The sequence below is a fragment of the Peromyscus maniculatus genome, chromosome 4, assembly GCF_049852395.1.
Source record: "Peromyscus maniculatus bairdii isolate BWxNUB_F1_BW_parent chromosome 4, HU_Pman_BW_mat_3.1, whole genome shotgun sequence".
NCBI lineage: Eukaryota > Metazoa > Chordata > Mammalia > Rodentia > Cricetidae > Peromyscus > Peromyscus maniculatus.
In genome coordinates this window covers 121,052,554-121,077,161 of record NC_134855.1, presented here as the reverse complement: position 1 = coordinate 121,077,161, position 24,608 = coordinate 121,052,554, and the positions used below count along the sequence as shown (strand labels likewise).

Below are 24,608 nucleotides of genomic sequence, written 5' to 3'. Positions count from 1 at the left end.
TCTAAAATTCTCATACATTGTTGATAGGTATACAAAATGGTATACTGTAGCTAGAGTTTTCCTGCTTTGCCCACAGTCAGGACAAATCTTTGTCACCCGCCAGTCCCACAGCTGCTCAGACCCAACCAAGTAAACACAGAGACTTATATTGCTCACAAACTGTATGGCTGTGGCAGGCTTCTTGCTAACTGTTCTTATAGCTTAAATTAATCCATTTCCATAAATCTACACCTTGCCACATGGCTGGTGGCTTACTGGCATCTTCACATGCTGCTGGTCATGGCGGCAGCTGGCAGTGTCTCTCTGCCTCAGACTTCTGCTTCCTAGAATTCTCCTCTCTCCTTGTCCCACCTACTTCCTGCCTGGCCACTGGCCAATCAGTGTTTTATTTATTGACTAATCAGAACAATTTGACATACAGACCATCCCATAGTAGTATACTCTACTCTAGTATACAAGAAACAGTTAAATATACATTTAGCATAGATTGAGAAATGCTACTTCCTAGGTTTTTATGACAAAGAAATGAATACTTTAGGCTCACACAAAACTCAGTGTGTAACCATTTATAATGGCTTTATTCATAATTGCTCAAAACTGGAAATAAACCAAATGTCCTCTGACTGGTGAGCCACTAAACAGACTGTGGTATAATTAAATTCAGTAACAGAAGGAGCCATGGGTACATCCAACAATACGGATGCATTTCAAATGCATTATGCAAAGCCAAACTCCAAAAGGCATGCATTCTATGATTCAATTTACATGTTATTCTAGAAAACAATGAACAATAGGAACACAGAAAACAGATTGGTGATTGCTAGGGGATTGGAATAGAGGGACGACTCTACGAAGGGCCTAGGGGAATTTTGACGTGTGAGTGTCTTTATATAGCTTGATCCTTGGGAGCCATGACACCATCTGCATTTGTCAAAGTTTGGAGAAGTATATGCTAAAATGCATGCCTATTACTGTCTTAAAATAGTTACTCTATAACTGAGCTTCAAAGTAAAAAGCCTATAACTCAAGGGAATTATTATTATTATTATTATTATTATTATTATTATCATTGATGTGCAATGTTTGGAATCTCATCTTATCTGGGTGGTAATTATCTGGCTATTACTATAGTTTGGGTAGGGTTTGTCACCACAGAAATTTATGCCAGTGCTTAATTTCATGAGGCCTTGTGAAGTGAAGCTCAGTGGGGATGTTTGAGTAACAGGGTTACAAAATGATGATGCTATCCTTCAGGAGGGAGTGTGTTTTCTCTGTGTTTGGAACGTTCATGTTTGTCTTTCTGTTTTCTCCCATGATCTGAAGCAGCTAAGGGCTCCCACAGAAGCTAAGACAATGGAGACTTTATGCTTTTGAACTTCCTCTTCTTTGTGAGGCAAAGTAACCCTTCATTTTTCATAGTATTATTACCTAGTCTCAGATATTCTGCTATAGCAGACAAATATATACATGTGAATCAGTTTATCCACTTGAACTTTATGAACCCAGTAAATGTATTTTATATCTTCTTTAAAAGTAAAAAGAAAAAAAAGTGTAAGATTTATACAGATAGCTGGGGGAGGGGAATGAGAATGAGACAGTGGGAAAGAGGATCATGTGACTCCAATACTCTGCTGGGAGTCTCGAAATACCCCCAGTGCAGTATTTGGCAATGGCAGGGAGGAATGCTCCATATACCAAAGGGAACTGTGACCAATGTCACTGTGTCATGTAACTCTGACCCTTTGTGTCAACTTGCATTTGTAGGCTGTTTTTCTTCCATCTTTATTCTGTTCTTGCTTCTGACAGCTACTTTTCTATTTCTAGAAATTTCTCCAACCCCTCTCTGCTGAAGGCACTGAAGAACGTCTGAGTCTCCGGGACACAGATATCTGGCTTAATCCCAAGCTTCCATACTTTGAAGCTCGATGGCCCTTGGCAATTTTTCACATATTTTTCACCTGGCAGATTTCTACTTTGTGAGTCACACAGGTATGCACAAGGTTTGCTATCTAAGGCATATTAATGATCCTCAGCAATGACTTGGAAGCAGCCCATTATACAGGGACATTCCTTTCCAGCATTTGAATGACTTCTGCAGCATATTTTCCTGGTGCGGAAACATGAGCCACGAGCACTCCACGACCTTATTATCTAGTCGTCTGTGCAGGGTCAATTGATTTGGATGGTATCAGTTCCATGAATCCTTCCCTGGAGTGCAGTAGGGCAGAAGCACAGAAACATTGCAGATTCTAAGCATTCTGCATTTCTTCCTGGAAATATACAGAAATCCGAATGTGTGCCCATCCTTTCCCAGCCACGTGACCTCCTTACATGGTGGCTTTTTCTTGACACAAACTCCAGGATATACATGACCTTTAATAGGGAGGAAAGAGTACCTAAACATTATCTGGAACATAGGATATTTTTGGTGGAAGTGTTGGTTGTTGGACAGGCAAGGATAATTTATTTCTAGGTTGTTCCTTCACTCCAAGTTTTTTGAGTCATTTTCTCTGGGGTCCTCATTGTTGAGCATTCTCACCATTTAACCTGTTGCAATCAAACTCTGGACTCGATCCCAGAACTACAAAATGAGATCTTGGCCTTTAGTTGTCTATCATGTGCCCGAGGGGCTGGTTTGCTATGACTAGACCATCTACCATCCATCTGTCGGCTTTGAAACACCTCTCTTATTTGTCCCAGGAATGCAATTAGGCAAGTTACTTGGCACTGTACCTTCAGCAATCTTACCCAAGGTTTAAGCTACCATAGCAAGAGCTAGTAGGTAAAGGCTTCATCAGGTGAAATGGATGAGTGGTGTGTTCTGTATCCAGGCTTAGTTATACACAGTATAACTAAGTAGCATTCATCTCCTTGTGCAAAGGAAGTACAAATTACTATCCTGCCATCTTCAACACTGTATTGAATTACCAATACAATCAGAATCAGCACTTCTGGAAAGTGCTGATGGCCTATTTTGTACTTGTTTGTGTTAATCAATGTTAATTAAAAAGCAAGCACAGGGGTTAATGAATTATAATGGGCTTAATTAAGCTTGACAGTAACAAATGGCATAACCTCAATGTAAATGGGCCACTTAAAAGAACAGAAAGGGACAAAATGGGCCAGAAAATCATCATGTGGAAATTCACAAATATATACATTGGCCACTTGCAGAAAGAGAATAGTGTAATGAGTTTATTAGTTTTGCTAATTGTCAAGTTAACTACTTACAAAGCTGGCATCATGGGGAATATAGAGAATGATAAGACCTGTTCTTTATCCTTAAAGGCTTTGCAGTCTTATTGGAAGAGAGATACAGAAAGACAAGTTTTAAAATATACCACTGAAGCTGGGGAGGCTGAGGCAAAAGGGTTGAGAGTTCCAGGTCAGCCTGGGCTACACCCTGCCTCAGAAAAGAAATTGTGTTTTTTGTTCCAGCAAGTCACAAATGAGCAAGGCCAGCTGTGCAGCTGAGCATGCAGAGAAGGGAGTGATCACTGCTCGTTGATACAGAGAGAGGACCAGAAAGTTAAAGCCCAAGCAAAGGACTGTTGGGAGAAGTGAGGGTATCAGGTTTGGGGATCGCAGTGCACAACATGTGCTCAGAGAACACTCATGCTTCCATGAGTCTGCTTTATTGAACGAAGTTCTGAAGCTGGGTGGGAAAAGCTTCCAAGGTCACTTTGCCTTGGTGTCTTCAAGAATAAATGAACAATGACCATGAGGATTCTGAGATTTCAGCTGGAATTCTAACGAAATCTGAGCAGGGCCTCTGCTTGCTAATGCTTTTCTATCACTCATGTTTCTACAAGATTACCCATTACTGAATTGCCCTTTATATGACCAATAACACACACCTTAAATCCCAGTGGCTTCAGCAATGGCTACAGATCAGTGTGGTAGTTCTCTTGGTCTGGATGGGGTCAGTCATTCTCATCTTCTTTCAGTTACATGTGATCTGTTGCTAATTTGACAGGAACTAGCTGGTCTTGGGGAGCTTTCTTCACAAGTCTGGTGCTTGACTAGTTACTGGCTTTGCGGCTAGGTTTGACTGAGTCATGTGGTCATTCAGTAGATTGCCCTGGATTTGACCACATAATAGTAAGTAGCTGGGGTCATGTGTAACTCCAATCTTAAAAGGTCGTATTAATAAAAACAAACCCAGAGCCAGGTATTGGGGCGAACTCTGAAAGATAAGAGAGACAGAACTGGCCACAGCTAGCCTCACCTCGCCAACTTCTCAGCTGATCCTGTTTCCTCAGACTGAAAGCCTCTGAGTCCTCAACCGAATGGATCTCAGCTGAACTGCTGCTATAAGCCTAAAAGCTTAACCAGGCCAAAAGCTTCTAGTTTCTGGTCCTCATGCCTTATTTACCTTTCTGCTTCCTGGAATCACTTCCTGGGATTAAAGGCATGTGTCACCATGTCTGGCTGTTTCCAGTATGGCTTTGAACTCAGAAATCCAGATGGATCTCTGCCTTCAGAACGCTAGGATTAAAGGTGTGTGCCACCATTTTCTGGCCTTTATATCTAGTGGCTGTTCTCTTCTCTGACCCCAGATAAGTTTTAGGGTGCACAATATATTGGGGAACACAATATCACCACAGTCATATGTTGTTGGGGATTTATATTCTTGTTGGAGGCTTATTATTACTTATGAATGCTCAGCCTTAGCTTGGCCTATTTCTTGCCAGCTTTCCTTAACTTTAAATTGTCTATCTTTTGCCTCTGGGCTTTTCCCATTCTCTTACTTCTGTAAATCTTCACTCTTACTCCATGGCTTGCTGTATAGGTGGGTGGCTGACCCCTAGGTCCTCCTTTTTCTCTGGCTCCTTATTTTTCTTCACTCCTCCATCTGTTTTCTCTTCCTTCCTCTCAGATTTCTCCTTTTTTTTTCTCTGCCTGCCAGATTTGCCTATCTCTTTCTCCTGCATTGCTATTGGCCATTCAGTTCTTTATTAAACCAGTCAGGTGTTTTAGACAGGCAAAGTATCCAAGTTTCACAGTTAAACAAATGCAACATAAACAAAAGTAACAGTTTAAAATAATATTCCCCAACAGTCATTGAACATGAGTTTTGAAGCATGCAAGGCCTCTTGAGTTCAATGTTTGCAAATCATAGGAAGTCAACCCTGTTGCAATCTGTGAGCCAAAGAAAGTTCCACAACCAGCTCTAAAGACAAGCAGTGGAGGATTCCACCTCCAATGAAGAGGCACAGCACAAGGATGCTGTAAGGCATGCCTGATGGGCAAGAAATGAATTATAACTATTTTTATAATTGGTGTTGGAAATAGAACCCAGGCCTTTGACATGCTAAGCAATGGTTTACCATGAGCTGCATCCTCTGTGTGATTAATAAACCTTCACGTTCTATTTCAGGTAAAGATGCTTTCTCACTGGATTGAGAAGTGAGTACTTCTCAGAACATTTTTCTAAGTTTTTTTTTTTTTTTGCTTCAAAAATTCCTTTCTTACCCATTTTGACAGTTCAAATTTTGTCTCCCCTGCAAGGTCTGTCTTCAGAAAGCCTGAGTCCATGAGATCTTTCCCTTGCCCTTTGCAGGGCTGGGGGGTGGGAGAATGTGTTTTCTTACCCTTAAGGGGGTGAGATGCTGCTACCAAATCTATGAAGTCTATCAATTCTGAACCATTTGTGACCATAGGTATAGTTACATGCAATTGAAAACAATCTTTTTCATCTTAGTATATAAAATGACTGTAATTTAGGGTGATCGTTTCTATTAAATTGAATCTGCTGTGATTTCTTCATTCACTTTGCTATAAAAGAAAACTGGTATTCAGGGCGACCTGCTTATAGCTTTACTGAAATTACCAAGCATGGCTTTTTTTGTGTGTGATTATCTTTACAGTTACCTTCTTTCCTAGGTTTTCTTCCAGACTCCAAGGTACACATTTTAAATTTTCTTTTCTTTTAATGTTTAGTATGTATGGGACATCTAACCACACCTTTACATTTCATAATTTAGGAAATAAAAACCATGCTGGATTTGCATTTGGTGCCTATCATTTCTGCTTTTGATATTATTGTGCAGCTTTTGAAAACTGGGAGAGTACTTCCCTTTATCGTTTTTGCTGCCCTCTTAGTTTGGTTTCTGTTGCTGTGATAAAACACCATGACCAAAAGCAAATGAGGGGAGAAAGGGTGTGTTCATCTTAAACCCTCGGGTCACAGTTCATCAGTAGGAGAAGTGAAGGCAGGAACCTGGAAGTGGGAAGTGAAGCAGAGGCAGTGGAGGAATGCTGCTCCTGGCTTGCTTCTAAAAGTCTGTTTGTTTGTGGCAGGCTCTCACAATGTAGCCTTGGCTGGTTCGGAACTCATTATGTGAACCAGGCTGGCCTTGAATTTGTAGACCCTCCTGCCTCTACTTCCAGAGTGCTGGGATTAAAGGCCTGGCCCCACATGCCTGGCCCTCATACTGCTTTCTTATACAATCCAGGACCACCAACCAAGGGGCTAGGTCTTCCCACATTAGTTGTTAGTTGTCAAAAAAATGCCCCCAATAGAGTTGCCTACAGGCCAATCTGATGGAGGTTTTTTTTTGTTTGTTTGTTTGTTTTTAACTTGTGTTGACCAAAAAAAAAATTTTAACCAGAACAAATGCATAACTCCTAAATTCAACTGTGTGTATAATGCTTATAGTCAGTACATACAGTACTTAGAAAATAGATGTGTTATGAGACATCAGTTACAACTTGCATCTCAACTTAAACATGTCAATCTGTTTATCAGAGCTTCTAAATGGTCCTGTTCGTGAAAGAGCAAATCAATTTTATTCTCTAGGAGCTAGAAATAGAATAAGGTGCAGTGTAGTAGGAAGATTTCCTGTGTCCCACCCGGCCCACAGTTGGGACAAATCTCTCTCACCCAAAAGTCCTGCAGCAGCTTACAAAATAATCACTAAGAGGTTCAATATTAATTACAAACTATATGGCTTATGGCTAAGAATTCTTGCTAGCTAGCTCTTTTATCTTAAATTAACCCATTTCTATTAATCTATGTAGTGCCACGTGGCCATGGTGTTACAGTCTGCTAGCATGTTGCTCCTTGGGCAGCAGGCTGGTGTCTCCTCTGCCTCTGACTTTTTTTTTCAGTTTCTCTCTTGGATTTCCTGCCTGGCTATAATCCGACTCACCCTAGGCCAAAGCAGCTTCTTCATTAACCAATCATAGCAACACATATTCACAGTGTACAGAAACACATCCCACAGCAGTGTAACTAATGAGTCCAGAATATTTTCCTTCTGATAATGGTTTTTCCAGCTGATTCAAATGTTTTGAATGGTGTTGCAGTCTTTCACACATTTTTACTGAAGCTGTAAAGACTTAGGGACTTAATTCATGGACACCTATTTTGAAATGATAAGGTTGCTTAATAATCAGGAAGAAGTTCAACAATAAGTAAAGTTCAACAATAAGTAAAGTGTGTGTGTGTGTGTGCGCGCGCGCGCGCGCGCGCGCGCGCGCGGGCGCGGCGGCACATGGAGGACATTGAATTGCCTGGAGTGGAGTTACAGGTGGTTGTGAATTGTCAGATGTAGGTAGGTGCTACCAAGTGAATTCTTATCTTCTGTGAAAGCAGCAAGTGCTCTTAACTGCTGAGTCATCTCTCCAGCCTCTGAATAACATTTTAAATCCATAAAATAAACGATATGAGATCCCAAAGAAAAAATCAGTTTTTCTGAAATACAAGAACCAAAATATAGAAAATAAACGTGATGAAATCATATATGTACTTTTGTTAAATAGCAAGTTATAGTGTCATTTTCACAACTGGCATAATTTCAAAATCAAAATAAACGAACAAATTGAGAGACCTGCAACAGTTTCAATTTAGAACAAAATATCATCAAACTCTCAGCTGTTACTTCAGCTGCACCTTTTACTAGGGTCGACTATGTAGAGTTAGGGTTTTTTGTTTGTGTTTTTTCCTCATAGAAATTCGAGGACTTTAACATTATTCAGTTCAGTGTCTCTTCTGAGTAGCCGCTCTCCTGGCAGGTGTACCCACACAGATGCTGTGCTTAGCGTTTGGACATCCTCATCTTGGACTTCTGCGCAGGTGAAGTCCTGGAAGGCTGTCTAAGATTTCTAAAGATGGAAACAAAAGAGGTACTAGATCATTCATTGAAGTTTGAGAAGAAGAGCAAGCCCCTTGTCTTATAATCTTTCACTCTGTAATTTCTCTCTCTCGCCCTCCCTCCCCCCCCCCCTTCAATGTGCGGAGTAAATTAATCAGGGGAGTGCCTGTTCAGTCAGGTCTGTGGCCAGAAACCTCGCTGCTTCTAATTTGAAATCTGCAAGCCTGCTGTTTGGGTCCCGTGGGCCTCAGCACCTTGTCGGTTTTGTGCCCAATAGCTATATGTGTTGGAAGTAGAGGAAGATTATGAATACACAGGCTCCTGGAAAGAGTGGACAGACCTGCCTACATAACCCCAAACTCAAACAAAAATCAGGTAGAGGACGTCACAGTAACAAGTACACTACAGCTGAACACTGCCGTCCTTAAGAGTGGGGTGGATTTTGCGGCCGTTGAGTACAGAGGTCTTCCACCTGTTCTTGGTTGTTGCAAGCGGTGACTCTGCAACTGGCCTTCTGGGTGTTGGAAGTCCCGCCCGCCCGAGAGCGCGTCCCACAGTTTGTCCCTCTACAGCTCCCATAGACGGCGGGCTCCGCCCCTGCCCGTGGCTGCCGAAGTGGCGAGCTGCTTAGCTAACTACTGCGCCTAGACTAGCCCACAGCTTCTGCTACTGCGCACGCTCACCTATTCCCCCGAGTTTTCCCGCCCTTGATTGGTTGACTCTGCACCCATCTCTAAGCTACAAAAGTAGTTGCGTCCCGGCTTTGTAGGGCCAGGAACAAAGGGGACGCTCTGATTCTAACTTAGCTTGTCGGATTCTAGAGAAAGCCGCTGAAATGACGATTCCTGGAGCTAGTGGACAACATGTTGGCAGACATAACATTTCACTTAATCCATGTTCTAAACCCTTGGAGTTCCAGATCTGCAGGCAAGGCGGACGTCTCAGAGTTGCGCGCCCGCTAAGACTGGAAGACTCAAAGCTAGTTTTGGAGCTGGAGCCAACCATCAGGAAGGAGTGTGGGAGCATCACAACTAAGCTTTCTGGAAGAGTCCATTTGAACCCGAGTCATATGCAGGGGAATGTGAAATTAACAGCGGGAATATGAAGGTCCCGAGGGCAGAATGTTCCACTGTGGCTGGGTTAGAGACCTTGAGGGCGATGTAGTGTAAGTCAGTAGGCTTCCCTTATATTCATCTATCAGCAAGTCAGAAGGTCAGGGTCCTAGAGGAGGGCTGGTCTGTAAGTCCTGAGCTGCCCTGGATGGGGCAGGAGGAAGACAAGAGTTGATGCCTGAGTTTTTGTGACCAGCCCGTAACTCTGGCTTACAGGTGGAGGTTAGGGTTGTAAGATGGCAGGGCTATTTGAATGAATTTACAGGAGGAGAGCCTGGCAAAAGGTCATTGACGCTAAAAGCTTTATTTAACTCTTCAAGCAGAAAGCGGGTGTCCACACGTTTGACCTCCCCAATGACTAAAGTTAAATTGCTAAACTCACAAAAATGCAAAAACTCCTTCTCAGATATGATTCCAGCCAACACAACATTTCTATCTTCCGAAACATGCTCGATCCCATGTTTCCCTCATACCCTAAATTGTGGGGTTTAGAACACATGCTTTTAGACCTTTCTGAAGAATCTGAGAAGTCCTTAGAGTTCCCCACGACTGTACGATTGTTTGCTTCTCAGCAAGGCAGATGAGTTGATCAGCACGGGCTGGATAAAGCCAGATCCATGTTAATGGGTGCAAAGAAGGTCCGAGAATACAGCGGATCTCACTTTCCCTGTTTCTCAGGGCCTGACTGGATTTGGCTTTTCCGGGTTAGCACGCCCAGCTGGTTGCCATTGACTTCAAGGCGAGGCCACCCAGGAGGCGGTGCTCAGGCTTCCGGGCCCCGCCCCTTCGCGCCGTGGGCAGCAGCCAAACCCCGGTGCGCGGATCACGCGGGCCGGAGCCGCTCTGGGCATGCTCAGTGGCCTGGCAGGTGTGGCCGCCTCGCAACTCCAGGTCGGCCCCTGCCGAGGGGCGGGTGAGAGGGAAGTGGGCGGGGGCGCGGGCACAGTCGCTGGAGTGGCCGGCGGCCGCGGGGTGCAGGCCTGGTGGGAGCCCCCGCGGGCCGGGCCGGGATGAGCCATGGCATCGGTCAAGGTGGCCGTGAGAGTCCGGCCCATGAATCGCAGGTGAGTGGGGCCTCCCGCCCCCCACCCTCGCCACACCCTAACCCCGGGCAAGCCGGTCTCCAGCTCCGCTCACAGGCCAATCTGGATCTCAAAGGGACAAACTCCTGACCCACCTGGCCCTGCCAGTGGCCCTGGCGGCCCGGGGGAGTTAAGATCTCCCGCGTTGGAGGGGACTCTGAAGGAAAGTGTTCGCGAGGCTGGGGAGATTGTCACTTACAGTACTCATCGCAGTAACGTGAGGCTTGCTTGTTGGCCCTTTAAAAAAAAACACCAAGGGGCCACGTTCGTGAATTGAAATATTTGGGGGGGGCATGGAAGTGTGAGGGGTTCCCCGAGCTGCCAGGCACACCCCTCTTTTGTGCCAACTCAAGACGTCTCTATGAATCATGCCACTTTTTAATCTGGAGAGGATTCCCAGTCCCTGAACGTGGACCCAATCAGTAACTTAGTTCTGGAGGTTTATGTGGGGGATGAGGAAACTTCAACAAAGTTTTGACTCCTTGAAGGAGAGTCACGTGGCATGTGTTTAACTAATGCTGATGATGTTAAGGGGGCACAAATCGAGAACATGTTTAGAGTGCAGTCTCTTATGTTTTCCTACAAAGTAGTGCTTTGCAGTGTGACTCCCCTCTTTTGGCTGAAAACCTTTTTTCAGCGATTTCCTCCTTAGTTTAGAAAGGTATGTTGAGAAAGTTAACTTTTAAATGGGCTTAACTTCAGAGACTGAAGTACATCTAAGTGAATGCCCTCCGGGTTGACGGGCAGAGGTCACACAAGACCATTTGTATTTATTGCTGTTTCAGTTCTTGGACATTTGACTTGCCATATGCCTTTCTCCCTGAGTCATACTGTCAGTTTCTGGAGCTCAGTGTTTGTTGATTCTGACAGCTGATTAGGGCACCAGAAGATCGTAAAATCGAGGGATTTTACTAGTCTCTCTTGAATCTCTTTTCCTACTGGCAAGTAGAAGAGCCATTATCCTGATATATAACCATTAAATACCAGCGCTTTGGGAGGTCCATGAGTTGTGTGTGTGTGATTTTCAAGTTACTTCTAAAACTTTTTAGGGAGTTTGAGGTGTGTGTGTGTGTGTGTGTGTGTGTGTGTGTTTGTGTGTGTGTGTGTGTGTGTATGAGAGAGAGAGAGAGTCCAGTAGAATATTTGTTTCCTTACACACCCATACAATAGGCACCAAAGTCTTTTAGATGATTTTAAAATATTTTTCTTTAGTAAGGGTTTGCATTATAAAAAGTTCTCTTTTGGAATAATATGAACATATGCTAGAAAATAGTGTCAGATAACTTTAGAAAATACTTATTAAATATATACAAATGTACCACATGATGCTGGGCTGTGGAGTAGAAGGCGGATGAGGTGTTGGTAAGTGTCTTTTAGGAGCCCACTGGCTAATGAGGGAGGGATGATGACTCATGGACAAGACTGATCAACTTGGACCTTCTGGCAGAGGGGTGCTGTGAGTTCAGTGTCTTGTCAGTATAAGCCTTGCGTCCAGGCCCATGGAGGCAGGAAACAATTACAGAAGCCATATACCTTGAGGAGGCAGACAGATGGGATGTCTGTGCCCAGCAAGTAGTGCCAGTGGCACCGGGATTGGGAGAGAAGGTCCAGTTCAATGGGTGGAAATGGGAAGGTTGGGTAGACATCCCAAGACAGTTCCCTGGTAGACTTGGTAGAATCTGGCAGCTCATTGCATAGAAAGAAGAAGGAAGAGGGAGACTATTGAGAGGCATTAGCTGAAGTGTGATGTTCAAAGAGCTGGAAAGCTTTGAGGAGAGCATTCTCAGCCGTTCAGACATGCATGAAGTCCAGTAAGTGAGTTACCAACTCAGTGTCCAGACAGTGAGTGCTGCACGCATGTTTAACTTGTTCTTTGAAGTGTGGGAACGAGGACATCACGTTTCTTGCTTGAGGCGGTCAGCAGATGGTTGGAATCCTGGTTAAGTCTCCATGCTTCTGGGATGATCATGCGGAACTCTGTAGAGGAGAATGAGAGTTGGAGATTGGCTCTGCCTGTCTTTAGGTTTCCAGGGAGGAGAAGGGCTGGCTGCCATGGAAGTGAACCAGCACAGTACACTGTTCTGACAGGAGCAAGAGTCCCCGGAAGGCTGTAGCAGCTGTTGGTATCAAATGTTACAAAAATGGAGGAGGTCCTTGGTCCAAGTGGTGAGGATACCAGTAACTTTTCTTTTCTTTCTTTTTTTTTTTTTTTTGGTTTTTCGAGACAGGGTTTCTCTGTGTAGCTTTGCACCTTTCCTGGAACTCACTCTGTAGCCCAGGCTGGCCTTGAACTCACAGAGATCCGCCTGGCTGTGCCTCCCGAGTGCTGGGATTAAAGGCGTGCGCCACCACCGCCCGGCCGATACCAGTAACTTTTCTAAGTGTAGTTTCAGGATCCAGATGCAGAAAGTGGCGGTAAAGTATAAAGGGAGACGCCAATGGCAGCCTGAAGTATTTGACCTAATAATAAATAAGTCCACCGTGGTGATTGGAAGTAATTGGTTTTATCACTGCTCTGATAACTTCATTTGTAAAAAAGCTTAATATGTAGATCAGAGTTTTATCTACCAAGATGTGTTTATAAGGATGGTGTGGCAACAATAAAAAAAAATCATTAAGTGACCAGAATATGGAAACACAGGAGATTTGTTAAATTTGTTAAATTTGTAACTGAAGTCACATGGTGGAATTCTTTGCAGCTTGTATTAAGTGTGGATTCATTGTAAATGAGCTAACGCCAAGTTAGAAAAGATACACACACACACACACACACACACACACACACACACACATAGTAGAATAGAGTGTGTGTATATGTGGGTGAAGAAACTATAGAGAGCCAGCTTGGCCTATGAGGAGCAGTTTATAAGGGAGCTAACAGTGATGCCTCTGTGAAGGAAGATGGATGGCAAAGATGGAATATTTTTCTTTTTCCTCTCTTACTGTTTGAATTTTCACGTTCATGAATAGTTGTAGGATTAATGATTATAAACTTGCTTGTGTGATTTTTAAAAGCTACTTAGAGACATTGGCTCTGGCTGGGAAGAATTTCAGGTGATTGTTGGAGACAGCTGAAGGAAGTTGTTATTTATTTATTTAGTGGTTGTTTAAAGTTAATATTTCAAGTAAGAAAGCTTCAGGCTGTGGCACCAAAGGCAGAAAGAGGCTTGGAATGAAGTGAGGGCGCTCCTGGAGCCATCTGAAGAAGAGGGGCCAGTATGAGTTTGTCTGAGTTCTGAGCCTTTACAGCCCTCCGTCTTCAGTGTGTGAACATGATCCCAGCCATGTGTGTTTTTACTGCCTACTGGATTACATGGCAGGAGAAGCCATTCCAGATGCAGAGATCCTAATTCAGTATCTGACTTGTCTGTTTCCTGTTTGTCCTTCTTCTTCTTTTCCTCCTTCTCCTCCTCCTCCTCCTCCTCCTCCTCCTCCTCCTCCTCCTCCTCCTCCTCCTCCTCTTTTGCTTTATACTAGGAATTGGACGCAGGGCTTTGTACATGCATTTCAGGTTCAATACTACTGAAGTAGATGGATTAGAGCCTTGGTCATCTTTATAGTCCATATTTTGAGACAGAGTCTCCCTTTTTATTTTGGTCAGGTTGCCTAGCCTTGAATTCACTCTGTAGCTCAAGAGAGTATACTATGTGTCCATCTATCTGGTAGGAGCACCAAATCCTTGCACAACTTTTAGTAGTAGAGGAATATTGTTATGCTATTTTTACAGATTGGGAGGCAGTGCTTTGTAACACGAATTGCTAAACGATCTTTTTAGTTTTTCGAGATAGGGTTTCTCTGTGTAGCTTTGTGCCTTTCCTGGAACTCACTTGGTAGCCCAGGCTGGTCTCAAACTCACAGAGATCCGCCTGGCTCTGCCTCCCAAGTGCTGGGATTAAAGGCGTGCACCACCACCACCACCACCACCACCACCACCACCACCACCACCACCACCACCACCACCACCACCTGGCAGTTAAATGATCTTAATAAATAGACAAACAAACAAACAAACAAACAAATAAAACCCCAGAGCTGAAAAATCAGAGAAACAGAACAAGCCAGCCACGTTCTCAAGAGCGAGACTTCCTGTTTACTCACGCCTTGTATACCTTTCTGTGCCCTGCCACCTTCCTTCCTTCCTAGTGCTGGGATTAAAGTCATGTGTTCTTCCCAAATACTTGGTACAAAGGCGTGAGTTCTCAAGTGTTGGGATTAAAGGCGTGTGCCAAACCGCCTGGCTGTGTTCCCAGTGTGGCCTTGAACTTATAGAGTTTGGATGGATCTCTGCCTCCCTAGTGCTAGGATTAAAGGTGTGTGCCATCACTGTCTGGTCTCTATGTCTAACCTAGTATCTGGCTCTGTCCTCTGATCCCCAGAGAAGTTTTATTGGGGTGCACAATATATCACCACAGTACTTTAGTCCATTAAGGGTACTATAACAAAATATACAACCGGGTGCCTAAAAAACAACAGACATTTATCCCTTGTGGTTCTGGGAGCTGGCAAGTCCAAGCTCAGGGTACTGGCTGATACAATGTCTGAGGAAGGCACCTTTGCTATGTCCTCATATGGGTCAAGGGGAAAATTCCTTGGGCCTGTTTTATGAGGATGATAAACCCATTGAGGAGGGTTTTTGCCCTCCTGACTTAAAACCATGGCATTGGGGGTTGGTAAGGTTTTAGCTTCTGAATGTCAGATGAACACATATTGAGACTGTAGCACATAGCTGACTTGCCCAAAATAAGGGCCATACTTTAAAAAAAAAATGAGTAAGCCATTAGCAGACATAAAACTTTGCCCATGACTTTTATAGGCAGAAGTTTAACATTTTATACATTATATACGTTTTCCTTTGTGACTTCTTTTATTGTTCTGTTGATTTTGCCCTTTCTGTAATCTTATAGGTTCTATTTTTTATTTTTATTTATTTTTTCTTTTTCTTTGGAGATGTAACAAGCTGGGCATGGTGGCTCACATCTGTAATCCCAGCACTCTGGAACTCTGGAAGTTGAGGCAGCAGGATCACCAGTTTGAATCCAGCTTAGGCTATAGAGTTAGATCCTGTATCAAAATACCAACTCCAATCTCCCCCTACCCCTCCAACCCCCTCCCCCCACAAAAAAACCCACCACAGACAAAGACAAGAGACAAGATAATTTAGTAATTGATTTTTCCATTTCCTGTTAATTTTCCTTCTTAGTTTTTTTTCCTATTCTGTTTGTGGTATTAGGCATTGAATCTCCAGGCCTCTTGAGTCTAAGTCTCACTTATTTTGAGCAGGTTGCCCAGGCTGGTTTGAACTCACTGTGTAGCCCCTGCAGGCAGGCCTTGAACTTTCCATCTTTCCTTCCCTGTTCCTGAATAGCTGGGATGAGTGATATCTCATGAAAACACTGATGATCCTTCAGGGTCTTTGATACTGTAAGAAGGTCAGAGCCTTAGGGTAGAAGGTCTTGAGTTAAATTTTTAGTTTCATTTCTGAGCAACATAAATCAGAGCAAGATACTTAATTGTCCTAAGTGTCAGTTTTTATGTAAGATGTGCTAATAATTATAGATACTACACAGTCTCACAAATCTGGGTTTTGTTATTGTTGACTGATCCACAAGGAGACATACATTTTAATTTGTTGGTCTGTAGATTAGTAAAAGGACACATGACGTATTTATGCACATATGTAATTGACTCTAGTATTTTCTATTCTACATTATTGTATTATTTCATTTAAAATGCTTGTTTTGGATGAATAGGCTGATCTCAGGTGGACTGATGATTTGCAGCTGGCAGTGTGGCAGACAGTGTGGGGGTCCTAATGATAGAGACAAAAAGATAGAGACCCTCGCTTGGTGCCTGGCAGAGCAGGGGCTCTGTAAAGATGCCTGTGGCGGGGCTAATGGTGTGTCTTGTTCACAAGTGAGCACTTGCCTAGCATGTCCAAGGACCTGGGTTGCATCCCTAACTCCATATTACCACAAATTTCTTCCTCCTCCTCTTCCTCTCCTCCACTTCCTCATCTTCTTCTTATCATTATTATTACAATTTAATGATTGTAACTTTTTTTTTTAAGTATAAAAAGAAATATTTACCAAGTGTTGTGCATGTGCCTACCTTGTGACTGTTCCTTGTAAAGTGCGGTGCTCCCCAAGGCAGATCAACTTTCTGTAGGATCTTAGCCTTCCTGATTAGCATCGCAGGTACAGTTTACCCTCCTGTCACTCTGGATCAATAGAGAAGGAAAAAGTGCCAGTGGCATTTTGACTGGGATCAGTTCCTTTAGGGTCCAGCCAAGTCTTCTTCCCCTTTTAAGACCAAGATAAGATCCAAAGAAAGGTAGTTCCTGGTCAGTCTGGGAGGGTAGGTGGGCAGGTTTGTCCTAGATGGAAGATGGGAAGGAACCTGTTCAGACACTGTTCCCTGCCAGACTCCACAGGAGTCTTTTCACCCTGGCAACCTCTTCCTCCTTCCACCGAATGACAATGACTGACCTAGCCTTTTTTTTTTTTCCTTTTCTTTCCTTCTGAGACAGGATTTCTTCTATCCCACACTGGCCTTGAGCTTGCTATGTAATGACCTTAAACTTCTGATCCTTCAGTCTCCATCTCCTGAGCGCTTGGTTTGGGTTTATGCTTCCTTGCCTTGTTTGATGCAGTGTTGGAGTACAAATGCAGGTCTTCATGCATGCTAGGCAAACACTGGGGGCCTTTTGTCCTCACTGTCTAGAGGGAGACTGAGGCCTCTTGGATGACAGTGGTGGGCTGAGCTAGCTCTAATTGCCTTCAGAGCCTGTGTATGGGCACTTGTTGCCCGAGAGCTGTCGGATGACAGAGGTCTTGGGGCCTAGGGACTTCTTGGTCTGGTGGTTGTGGAGGCATAGACATCCAGACATCCAATAATAGTGATGGAATCCTCTTAGAGTTCAGATGGAGCACCCGGGGGTCTCCAGGATCTTGGGGAGAAGTTTCTGGGGTCTCAGGCAAGTTAGAGTTTGAGTTGAGCACTGTAGGAATATTACCAGGGACCATTTACCAAATACAATAAATGGTAAGTGCTTGGGGATGCTCTTTGGGAGCTGGTATTGCAAGCCCATTCTCCAGTTGAGGACCAAGGTTCAGAGAGGGAAAAAGTCACAGAGGACATTGGGATTTAAGCTTGTCTATTAATTTCAACTTCCTCAAGTCCTTCACACCTGGCTTAAAGTCCTTCCAGTGTACAGAAGACTTTGATGAGGGGGTGGGGCACTGGGTTCCAGTGAGGTAGGAATAAGTTTCAGAATTTAACATATTTTTGAGAATTTAGGAGTCAGAAGGCAGAGTGTTGATTGTTAGGGCTTTTCTTTTAAGTTCCGAATCCTGTCCTGTCAGTATGGTTGCTGTTGGCTATTTAAACTTTAAAATAAAAATTTTCATTACTCAGTTGTTTTAAGTTCTTCAAAAGCCTCAGATTGGCAATATAGGCAAGTCTGTGGGGGCATCATCCTGATTAATGATGGAAGGGCCTTGGTCCACTGTGGGTGGTGCCAACCCTGGCCTGGTAGTCCAGATTGTATGAGAAGCCAGGCAGAGTGAGCCATGGAGAACAAGACAGCAACACTCCTCCATGGTCTCTGCTTCAGTTCCTGCCTCCAGGTTCCTACCTTGAGTTCCTACCCTGACTTCCCTCAGAGATTGAGTGTGACCTGGGACTTGTAAGATGAAATCAATCTTTTCCTCCCCGAGGTTGCTTTTGGTCTTGGTGTTTTATCACAGCAATAGAAACCACACTAAGACAAATGAGTCATCCATAGATGCTACCCTAAGGAATTTAAGTTATAAATTCCTCTAAATTCTGTGATTCAGAGATGACTACTTGCAAAGCTTTGGTATGTTTGTGTACAGACTGTTCCTCCTCTGCTTGGGTGGGGCCATTACATCTATACTTTTTATATCCTCGATTTTATTGTTCCATGAGAAATTGTGAAGACTAGTCAGTGTGCAAAAAGCCCAAAGACTCAAAGATGGCTTAAGGTTTGGGGCTACATTAGGTAGAAGAATGTTTGTTCCAAGGTGTGAGTGCCTGTAAGGGAGCTGACTGGGGGACAGGGAGGTGCATAGTGGGGTGCTGGAGGGAGATGCAGGCAGTGGGAGCTGAGGTGAGTTATTGGCTTGGAGGTTAGGTACTGAAAGGTGTTGGTTGCTTTTGGTGGAAAAAGCAAAAAAAGAAAACAACAACAAAAAGGTAGCAGGCAAGCTTGTAAAGCATTTCCTTAATTAATGATTGGTGGGAGAGGGCACCGCCCATTGTAGGTGGGGCCACCCCTGGGCAGGCGGTCCTGGGTTCTATAAGAAAGCAGGCTCTGAGCAAGCCAAGGGGGCAAACCAATAATCAGTACCCCTGCATGGCCTGTGCATCAGCTGCTACCTCCAGGTTCCTGCTCCTCTGAGTTCCTGTCACGACTTCTTTAGGGATAGACTACGGAGGGGAAGTGTAAGCCAAATAAAGCCTTTCCTCCAGCACCTGCTTTTGGTTATGGTGTTTCATCCTAGTAATGGGAGCCCTCCCTAAGACAGACACCTAGTGTAGAGAGCGGACATGAAGAGAGGAGGGAGGACAGCAGGGGAGTAGACTGCCCTGCCAGGTCTTGGGTTGAGTCTGGGTTGGCCATTAGCTCACCAGCCTTGGAGACTGTGTGGCTCAAGCCCGAGTCCGCTGGCAGCTTCGGCTCTCAGTAGGACTGCTGGAGGGGCTGTGTGATTTGAGGGGCGAAGAGCTGCTGTGGCTGCAGGGGTCTGTCTTGAGGTATGGTGGGCCACAAAGGCTCAGAATTGGCACCTGTTAACGTCTTTCCAGTGAGTGGGAGAAGGAAGGTAGCAAGGGAGAGGGGGAGAGAGCTCAGGAAGAGGAGTGGGGCGTGGGGGTGGCGCCCAGGAAGAGAAGGGGTGGGGGTGGGGGCTCAGGAAGAGTGGGGAGTGGGGGGGGCAGGAAGAAAAGGGGTGGGGGTAGGGGGCTCAGGAAGAGGAGTGGGGGGCTCAGGAAGAGGAGTTGGGGAGTGGGAGGGACTCAGGAAGAGAAGTGAGGGGTGGGGGGGCTCAGGAAGAGAAGGGGTGGGGAGTGGGGGAGGGGAGGGGCCAGGAAGAGGAGTGGGCCCCAGGGAGCTGGGGTCCTGCCTCCTGGCTGGTTCTGAAGCACTCCTCTTTTTCTGAGGCACAGGGCTGCTGTGCCTCACCTGGGCTTATTAGAGGACCCAGGTGTGGCGAGCACAGGTGTTTTCAAAAGGGAGAAAAAAAGTAATCAGTGTGGGAGTTGGGGGTGGGGGTGGGGTCCACACGGAGAAGGATAAAGGGGCGAAAGAGGGAAGTGATGATAGTCTGGGTAGAGAACGGGGGTTTCCAGGTTGTGCATGGGAGAGCAGGATGCTTCTCCCCTGGGCGTCTGTGGGGCGGTGCGACTTACTGTCACTGACTGCTAGAGTTTGGAGCACAGGGAAGGTTTTCCTTTGCCTTGGGTGATCTTTGACAAGTCATGTGAAGCAAATGAGCAACGATAGAAGATAGTTCAGAAATAGTATAGTAGTCTTACATTTATTGAGCACTAGTAGTTTTAAAATGCCGTTGGCAGACTTAGAATGTTTCCTAAACATACTTGTGGCTACACTGTTCTGCAAACAGGCTGTGTGTATGTGAGAGAGCTGGACAGCATATGTTCAGGGACATGCCAAGGAGAGACTCAGCATGTGCATGTCTTCTCTCAGTGGAAGAGGGAGGAGTTATGTAGAGACTGGAAGTTAGTTCTTACAAAGTGCTTGGGTCTGAGGTTGGGTTATCTCAGCCACCATTGTTTCATTACTCTTTTTCCAAGTTAGTTTAATAGCCTTCTATTGTTTGTACAGCCTCACTGACACCTATGAAAGAGAACATGTTAATTCTGCTTACACTGCAATCCTGAGGGAGGATATGACAGTGCTGTGTGATCGGCAGCTCTTACTTGCCATGAGACTTGGGTTCCTTCCTGGCTTTGATGCCTTCTGTCAAGCTTCAGTGATGAAAATGTAGGCAAGGGAGGAATTCGTAATGGGAAGCCAGTCATGGCTTGCTAGGGTTTTGGCAGCTGTTCATGACAGGTAGAGCGAGGCCCCAGACTTCCTTCCGCTCGCTCGTTCGCTGCTTTTGGCCTGAGCCTCTTTTCTTTTGTGAGCCTTTGTGTCTCCCCTCATTAGCTACATTTATTATTCATTGCCTCTGCCTCGTGGAGGGGAAGTGTGTCTGTGATCAGTGATCTCTTCAGACACTTGGTGTCCATTTCAATGAGCGAGTGGAACTTAGAACACTTTGAGAAGTTGGTGCTTTCATTGTAATGGTTTTCAGAGTGGACTATTTCTGTCCACTCATTCACTTGCTAGGAATTCGAAATCCTGCACCATCATTGTCTTATATACTCCTAACAAGAGTCCTGTCATTGGCTCAGACTGGGAACACCGAGGATCAGAGTAGGATCCTGACTGAAATGCCACTTCCTCCAGGAAGCCGTTATCACATTACACTGGATTCCTGACCTCATGGCAGGTGCCATCGTCCAACTTTCTGTGTCCATGCCTGTGTGTGATGTATTCTTGTTGCTGTTCTTCCTTTACCTGAGCTTCACCAGAGCCAGGAGCCACGTAGGTCTTGTTTACATTCCTCAGGGCTTACAAAGTGTGCTGGTAGACGCCCGCAGCCCCCACCTGCCCGCAGCCCCCACCTGCCCGCAGCCCCCACCTGCCCGCAGCCCCCACCTGCCCGCAGCCCCCACCTGCCCGACATACATCTTTACTTGGTGTAAGGAACCAGGGATCCATGGCTTCCACCTCTGTAGACCAGTCATGTTGCTGTCTAGGAGGAGAAAAGGGAATCTTAACATTCTTGTTGGGTGTTAGAAAGCATGTAAGCGGTCTGGAGAGGGGCCTGGGTAAAGGATTATAGCTCTCATATCCTTGCCATTTATTAAATTTATTATTTATTTATGGCTATTTGCATAGCCAGTGGCATGCTTTAACCATTAAGTTAGAGAATTGGAAGTACAATGTGTATTGTGCTTAAATGAAACATAGATTATGGGATAGCATAGTCTAGTCTTTTCCTGAGGAAAAGTGTTTTTTGAGTATTTTTAGACGTAAGTAAAATTTTAAGCATGCACTCTTCAAGTGCACCTTCCTTCGCCCACCTTCCCCTTAATGTTAGTATTTCACATGATACAGTGATCAAAAGCCAAGAGACTCTTGTTGGCACAGAGCTGCTCAGTCGACTCTGTTTGCATTTCACTGGCTTCCTTATATTTCCTTGTCTGTGATCCAGTCCAGGGTCGTCGTGTTCCATAGTTGGCATCTCTCTGTATCTGGCCTCAGACTTGTAAGCTTCCCTTGTTTTTATGATCTTATGTTTTTTCTTTTTCGTTTATTATTGGGATTAAACTTTTTTTTTTTTGAAAATTTCACACACAAGTACATTAGAATGATCTTCAATTGGTTTTAGTGATTTTTTTATGGTCAACTTGAATTAATGCATTTTGGCAAGAGCATCACATGCGTGATTTTGTGCTTTTCCTGTGGTGTATGTGAAGTCTGTATATCAATAGGTCTTATTACTGATAATGCTGACTTTGATTACCTGGTTAGCATGTCCTCTATTTGGTCCCTCACTGGTAATGTTTTTTCTTCTTCTTCTTTGTAATTAATAAATATCTTGAGAGAGATACTTCTTCGTGAAAGTATTGTGATCAGTTCACTTCAGAATTCCACCTGCTTCCCACAAAGGAATGCATCTCAGGTCTCCTAATAAAATTGTTGTGACTGGAAGGTTCATTTATGGCAGTTTCTCTCTCCTCAGTGTTGTTTGAAATGAAGGCCTTTGGAGTTTTGGAAGGCTGCTGTTGATTGTTCAGAAGTCTGCTTCCAACAGGTCTTCAGCAAAGCATTTCCCAGTTCAGTGCACACTGCTGTTTTCCACTCTTGACTACATTAAAAAAAACAAAACAAAAAACCAAAAAACTATGTCTGTCAACCAGTTTAATGATCCGCGTCCTGAAAAACCCAAGTGTAGTGAAATTATTGTCTAGAGAAGTTGTAAAACTCGAACTTTGAGTGTGAGAGAGTGCCACAGTTATTGTTGTCTAGTGCATATCAGTTCTCTTCTACCCCCCCCCCCTCCCCCCGGAAGCTGGGGCTGAGTTGCTTTGGGGAGTGAAAGATCCCCAGAGGACCGAGAAACTCAGAAAGAGAATTATGAAGTCTTCAGAGTTCAGAGCCCACCGCAGGGTGCTGCTCTCCTGAGCTTGCTTCTCCCGACCCTCTTGGCCCTGTGAGATCTTCCTGCAATGCACCTGCTGATTCTCATTTTCAGAATCTCAGGGATTCTGTTTGTCAGTTCTGCCTGGGGCACAGGTAAATGACTCCATAAGCTCCCTGCGAAGGGGCCTTGAAGTCTCTCAGGAAACTTCTAAGAAAAAGTGATTCAAGATGATGAAGACTAGCTTCAAAGTAAAAAATGCTGTCGAGATAAACCCTTGAAAAGTAAATTCTGGGCTGTGAGAAGGCTCTGCAGTTAAAGGCACTTGCCACCAAGCCTGACTGAGGTGGATCTCTGGGACCCCTCTGGGACCCACAGGTAGTGGGAGAGAAGTGACTCACAAGTTCTCCTTGACCTACACATGCTTATGGTAGCTGTGCATGCATCCACATGCATGAATACATTTATACACACCGAAATGTTAGAAAAGAGAATAGTTGATTCTGGTTTCCCCCCTTTTCTAAAGATTTTGTCTTCATGTGAGTTATTATTGACTTGATCAAATAGGACAATTGGGAGACTATTGTTAGTAGGTATGGTTGGTTCCCATACAAGATGACTTAAATAATGTGCTTTTCTTTATTTTTTAAAATATTTTTAACTCTTCATATTGAAATACTGCAAAAATAGCAGAGTTCTTATGTATGATTCATAATGCCATAGCACTAGGGTTTAAAATTGGAAAGTAATATAGTATTGGTGATAGGAGCACTTTGTTTAGATTTCCTAGGTTGCTCAGGTAAGACCTTTACTTTGTCCAGGATCTAGTCCAAGATCCGACATTACATTTGGTTATCATGTAAAACATCGTTCCCTGTTGTTTTCCCAACTTTGCTTTCCCTGGCATATGTGACGACTAAAGATGGATGACATTCCTCAGGAATGGCCCTGTCCATTATATAGATTGGGGACTGCCCTTCCTTTAATGTTGTGGTTCTCAACCTTCCTAATGCTGTGACCCTTTAATACAGTTTCTTATGTTGTGGTGATCCCCAACCATAAAATTATTTTGTTGCTACTTCATAACTATCATTTTGCTACCATTATAAATCGTAGGGTAAATATTTGAGATGCAGGCTATCTGGTATGCGACCCACAGATTTAGAACCACTGCTGTAATGGAATGTAGATATGGGCTTTCAGCTGTTAATACCTTGTTTAACTAACTGGTTCCATGTATCAGTAACAAGTGGGGACTGAGGGGAGGACTGGAGTTACAACCAGCTGCAGAAGAGCAGTTCTCAGTGGTGTGTTCAAGGTTGGCTTTAGGGAGAATTAGTAATTACAATGTAGAGACCAAGCTCAGTGCCTTCAGGGGTCCTGCAAGCCTGGAGCAGTCCCTGTAGTTGGTTTTTTTTATAGTCTTTGTTCTTTACTCTTTTGGGGGCCTGCCACTCAGCTCCCAAATAATCACACGGGGAGACTTATTGTTTCTTATGAAAGCCCAGCCTTAGCTTGGGTTGTTTTTAGCCAGCTTTTCTTAACTTTGATTATCCCATCTGCCTCTTGCCTCTGGGCTTTTATCTTTCTCTATTCCAAATACCTTTCCTTATTTCTTACTCCATGGCTTGCTGTGGAGCTGGGTGGCTGGCCCTTGGTGTCCTCTCTCTTTCATCTTCTCTCCTCTTCCCTCTTCTCCTTCTATTTATTCTCACTGCCTGGCAGCCCCGCCTGTCCTTTCTCCTACCTATGCATTGGCCATTCAGTTTTTTGTTAGACCAATTAGGTGTTTTAGACAGGCAAAGTAACACAGCTTTACAGAGTTAAACAAATGCAACATAAAAGAATGCAACACATCTTTGCATCATTAAATAAATATTTCAGAGCATAAACGAATATAACACATCTTAAACTAATATTCCACAAGAAGTTCCCCATGAGAGGAGAAGCTGGCTGGAACAGAGTTCTTGCTTCACAGTTAAAGAAGTTGAGGGCCTTTTGTAACATTTGTTTCCACATTTGAAAGTCTCCAGTATAAACACACTGATGTAAACAGGCCATTGCTGTGATTCCTGGTCA

The 24,608-nt window shown here is 44.3% G+C and overlaps 1 protein-coding gene across 13 annotated transcripts in view; it reads left to right on the top strand.

Moving 5' to 3' along the window:
• The first annotated feature begins 10,116 nt into the window (after window positions 1-10,116).
• Kif16b (kinesin family member 16B) overlaps window positions 10,117-24,608 on the top strand; it is a 286,551-nt gene continuing 272,059 nt past the window's right edge. For 12 of the 13 annotated variants that reach the window (XR_013050802.1, XM_076570753.1, XM_006983685.4 and 9 more), the window contains exon 1: window positions 10,117-10,275. Coding sequence is in view for 11 of the 13 variants with exons in the window: in XM_076570753.1 (XP_076426868.1) it covers window positions 10,229-10,275 (47 nt within the window). In the remaining 2 variants the exon portion in view is untranslated. Of the gene's footprint in view, window positions 10,276-12,316; window positions 12,460-24,608 lie in introns of all 13 variants that reach the window. The other variant, XM_076570748.1, reaches the window with a different exon arrangement.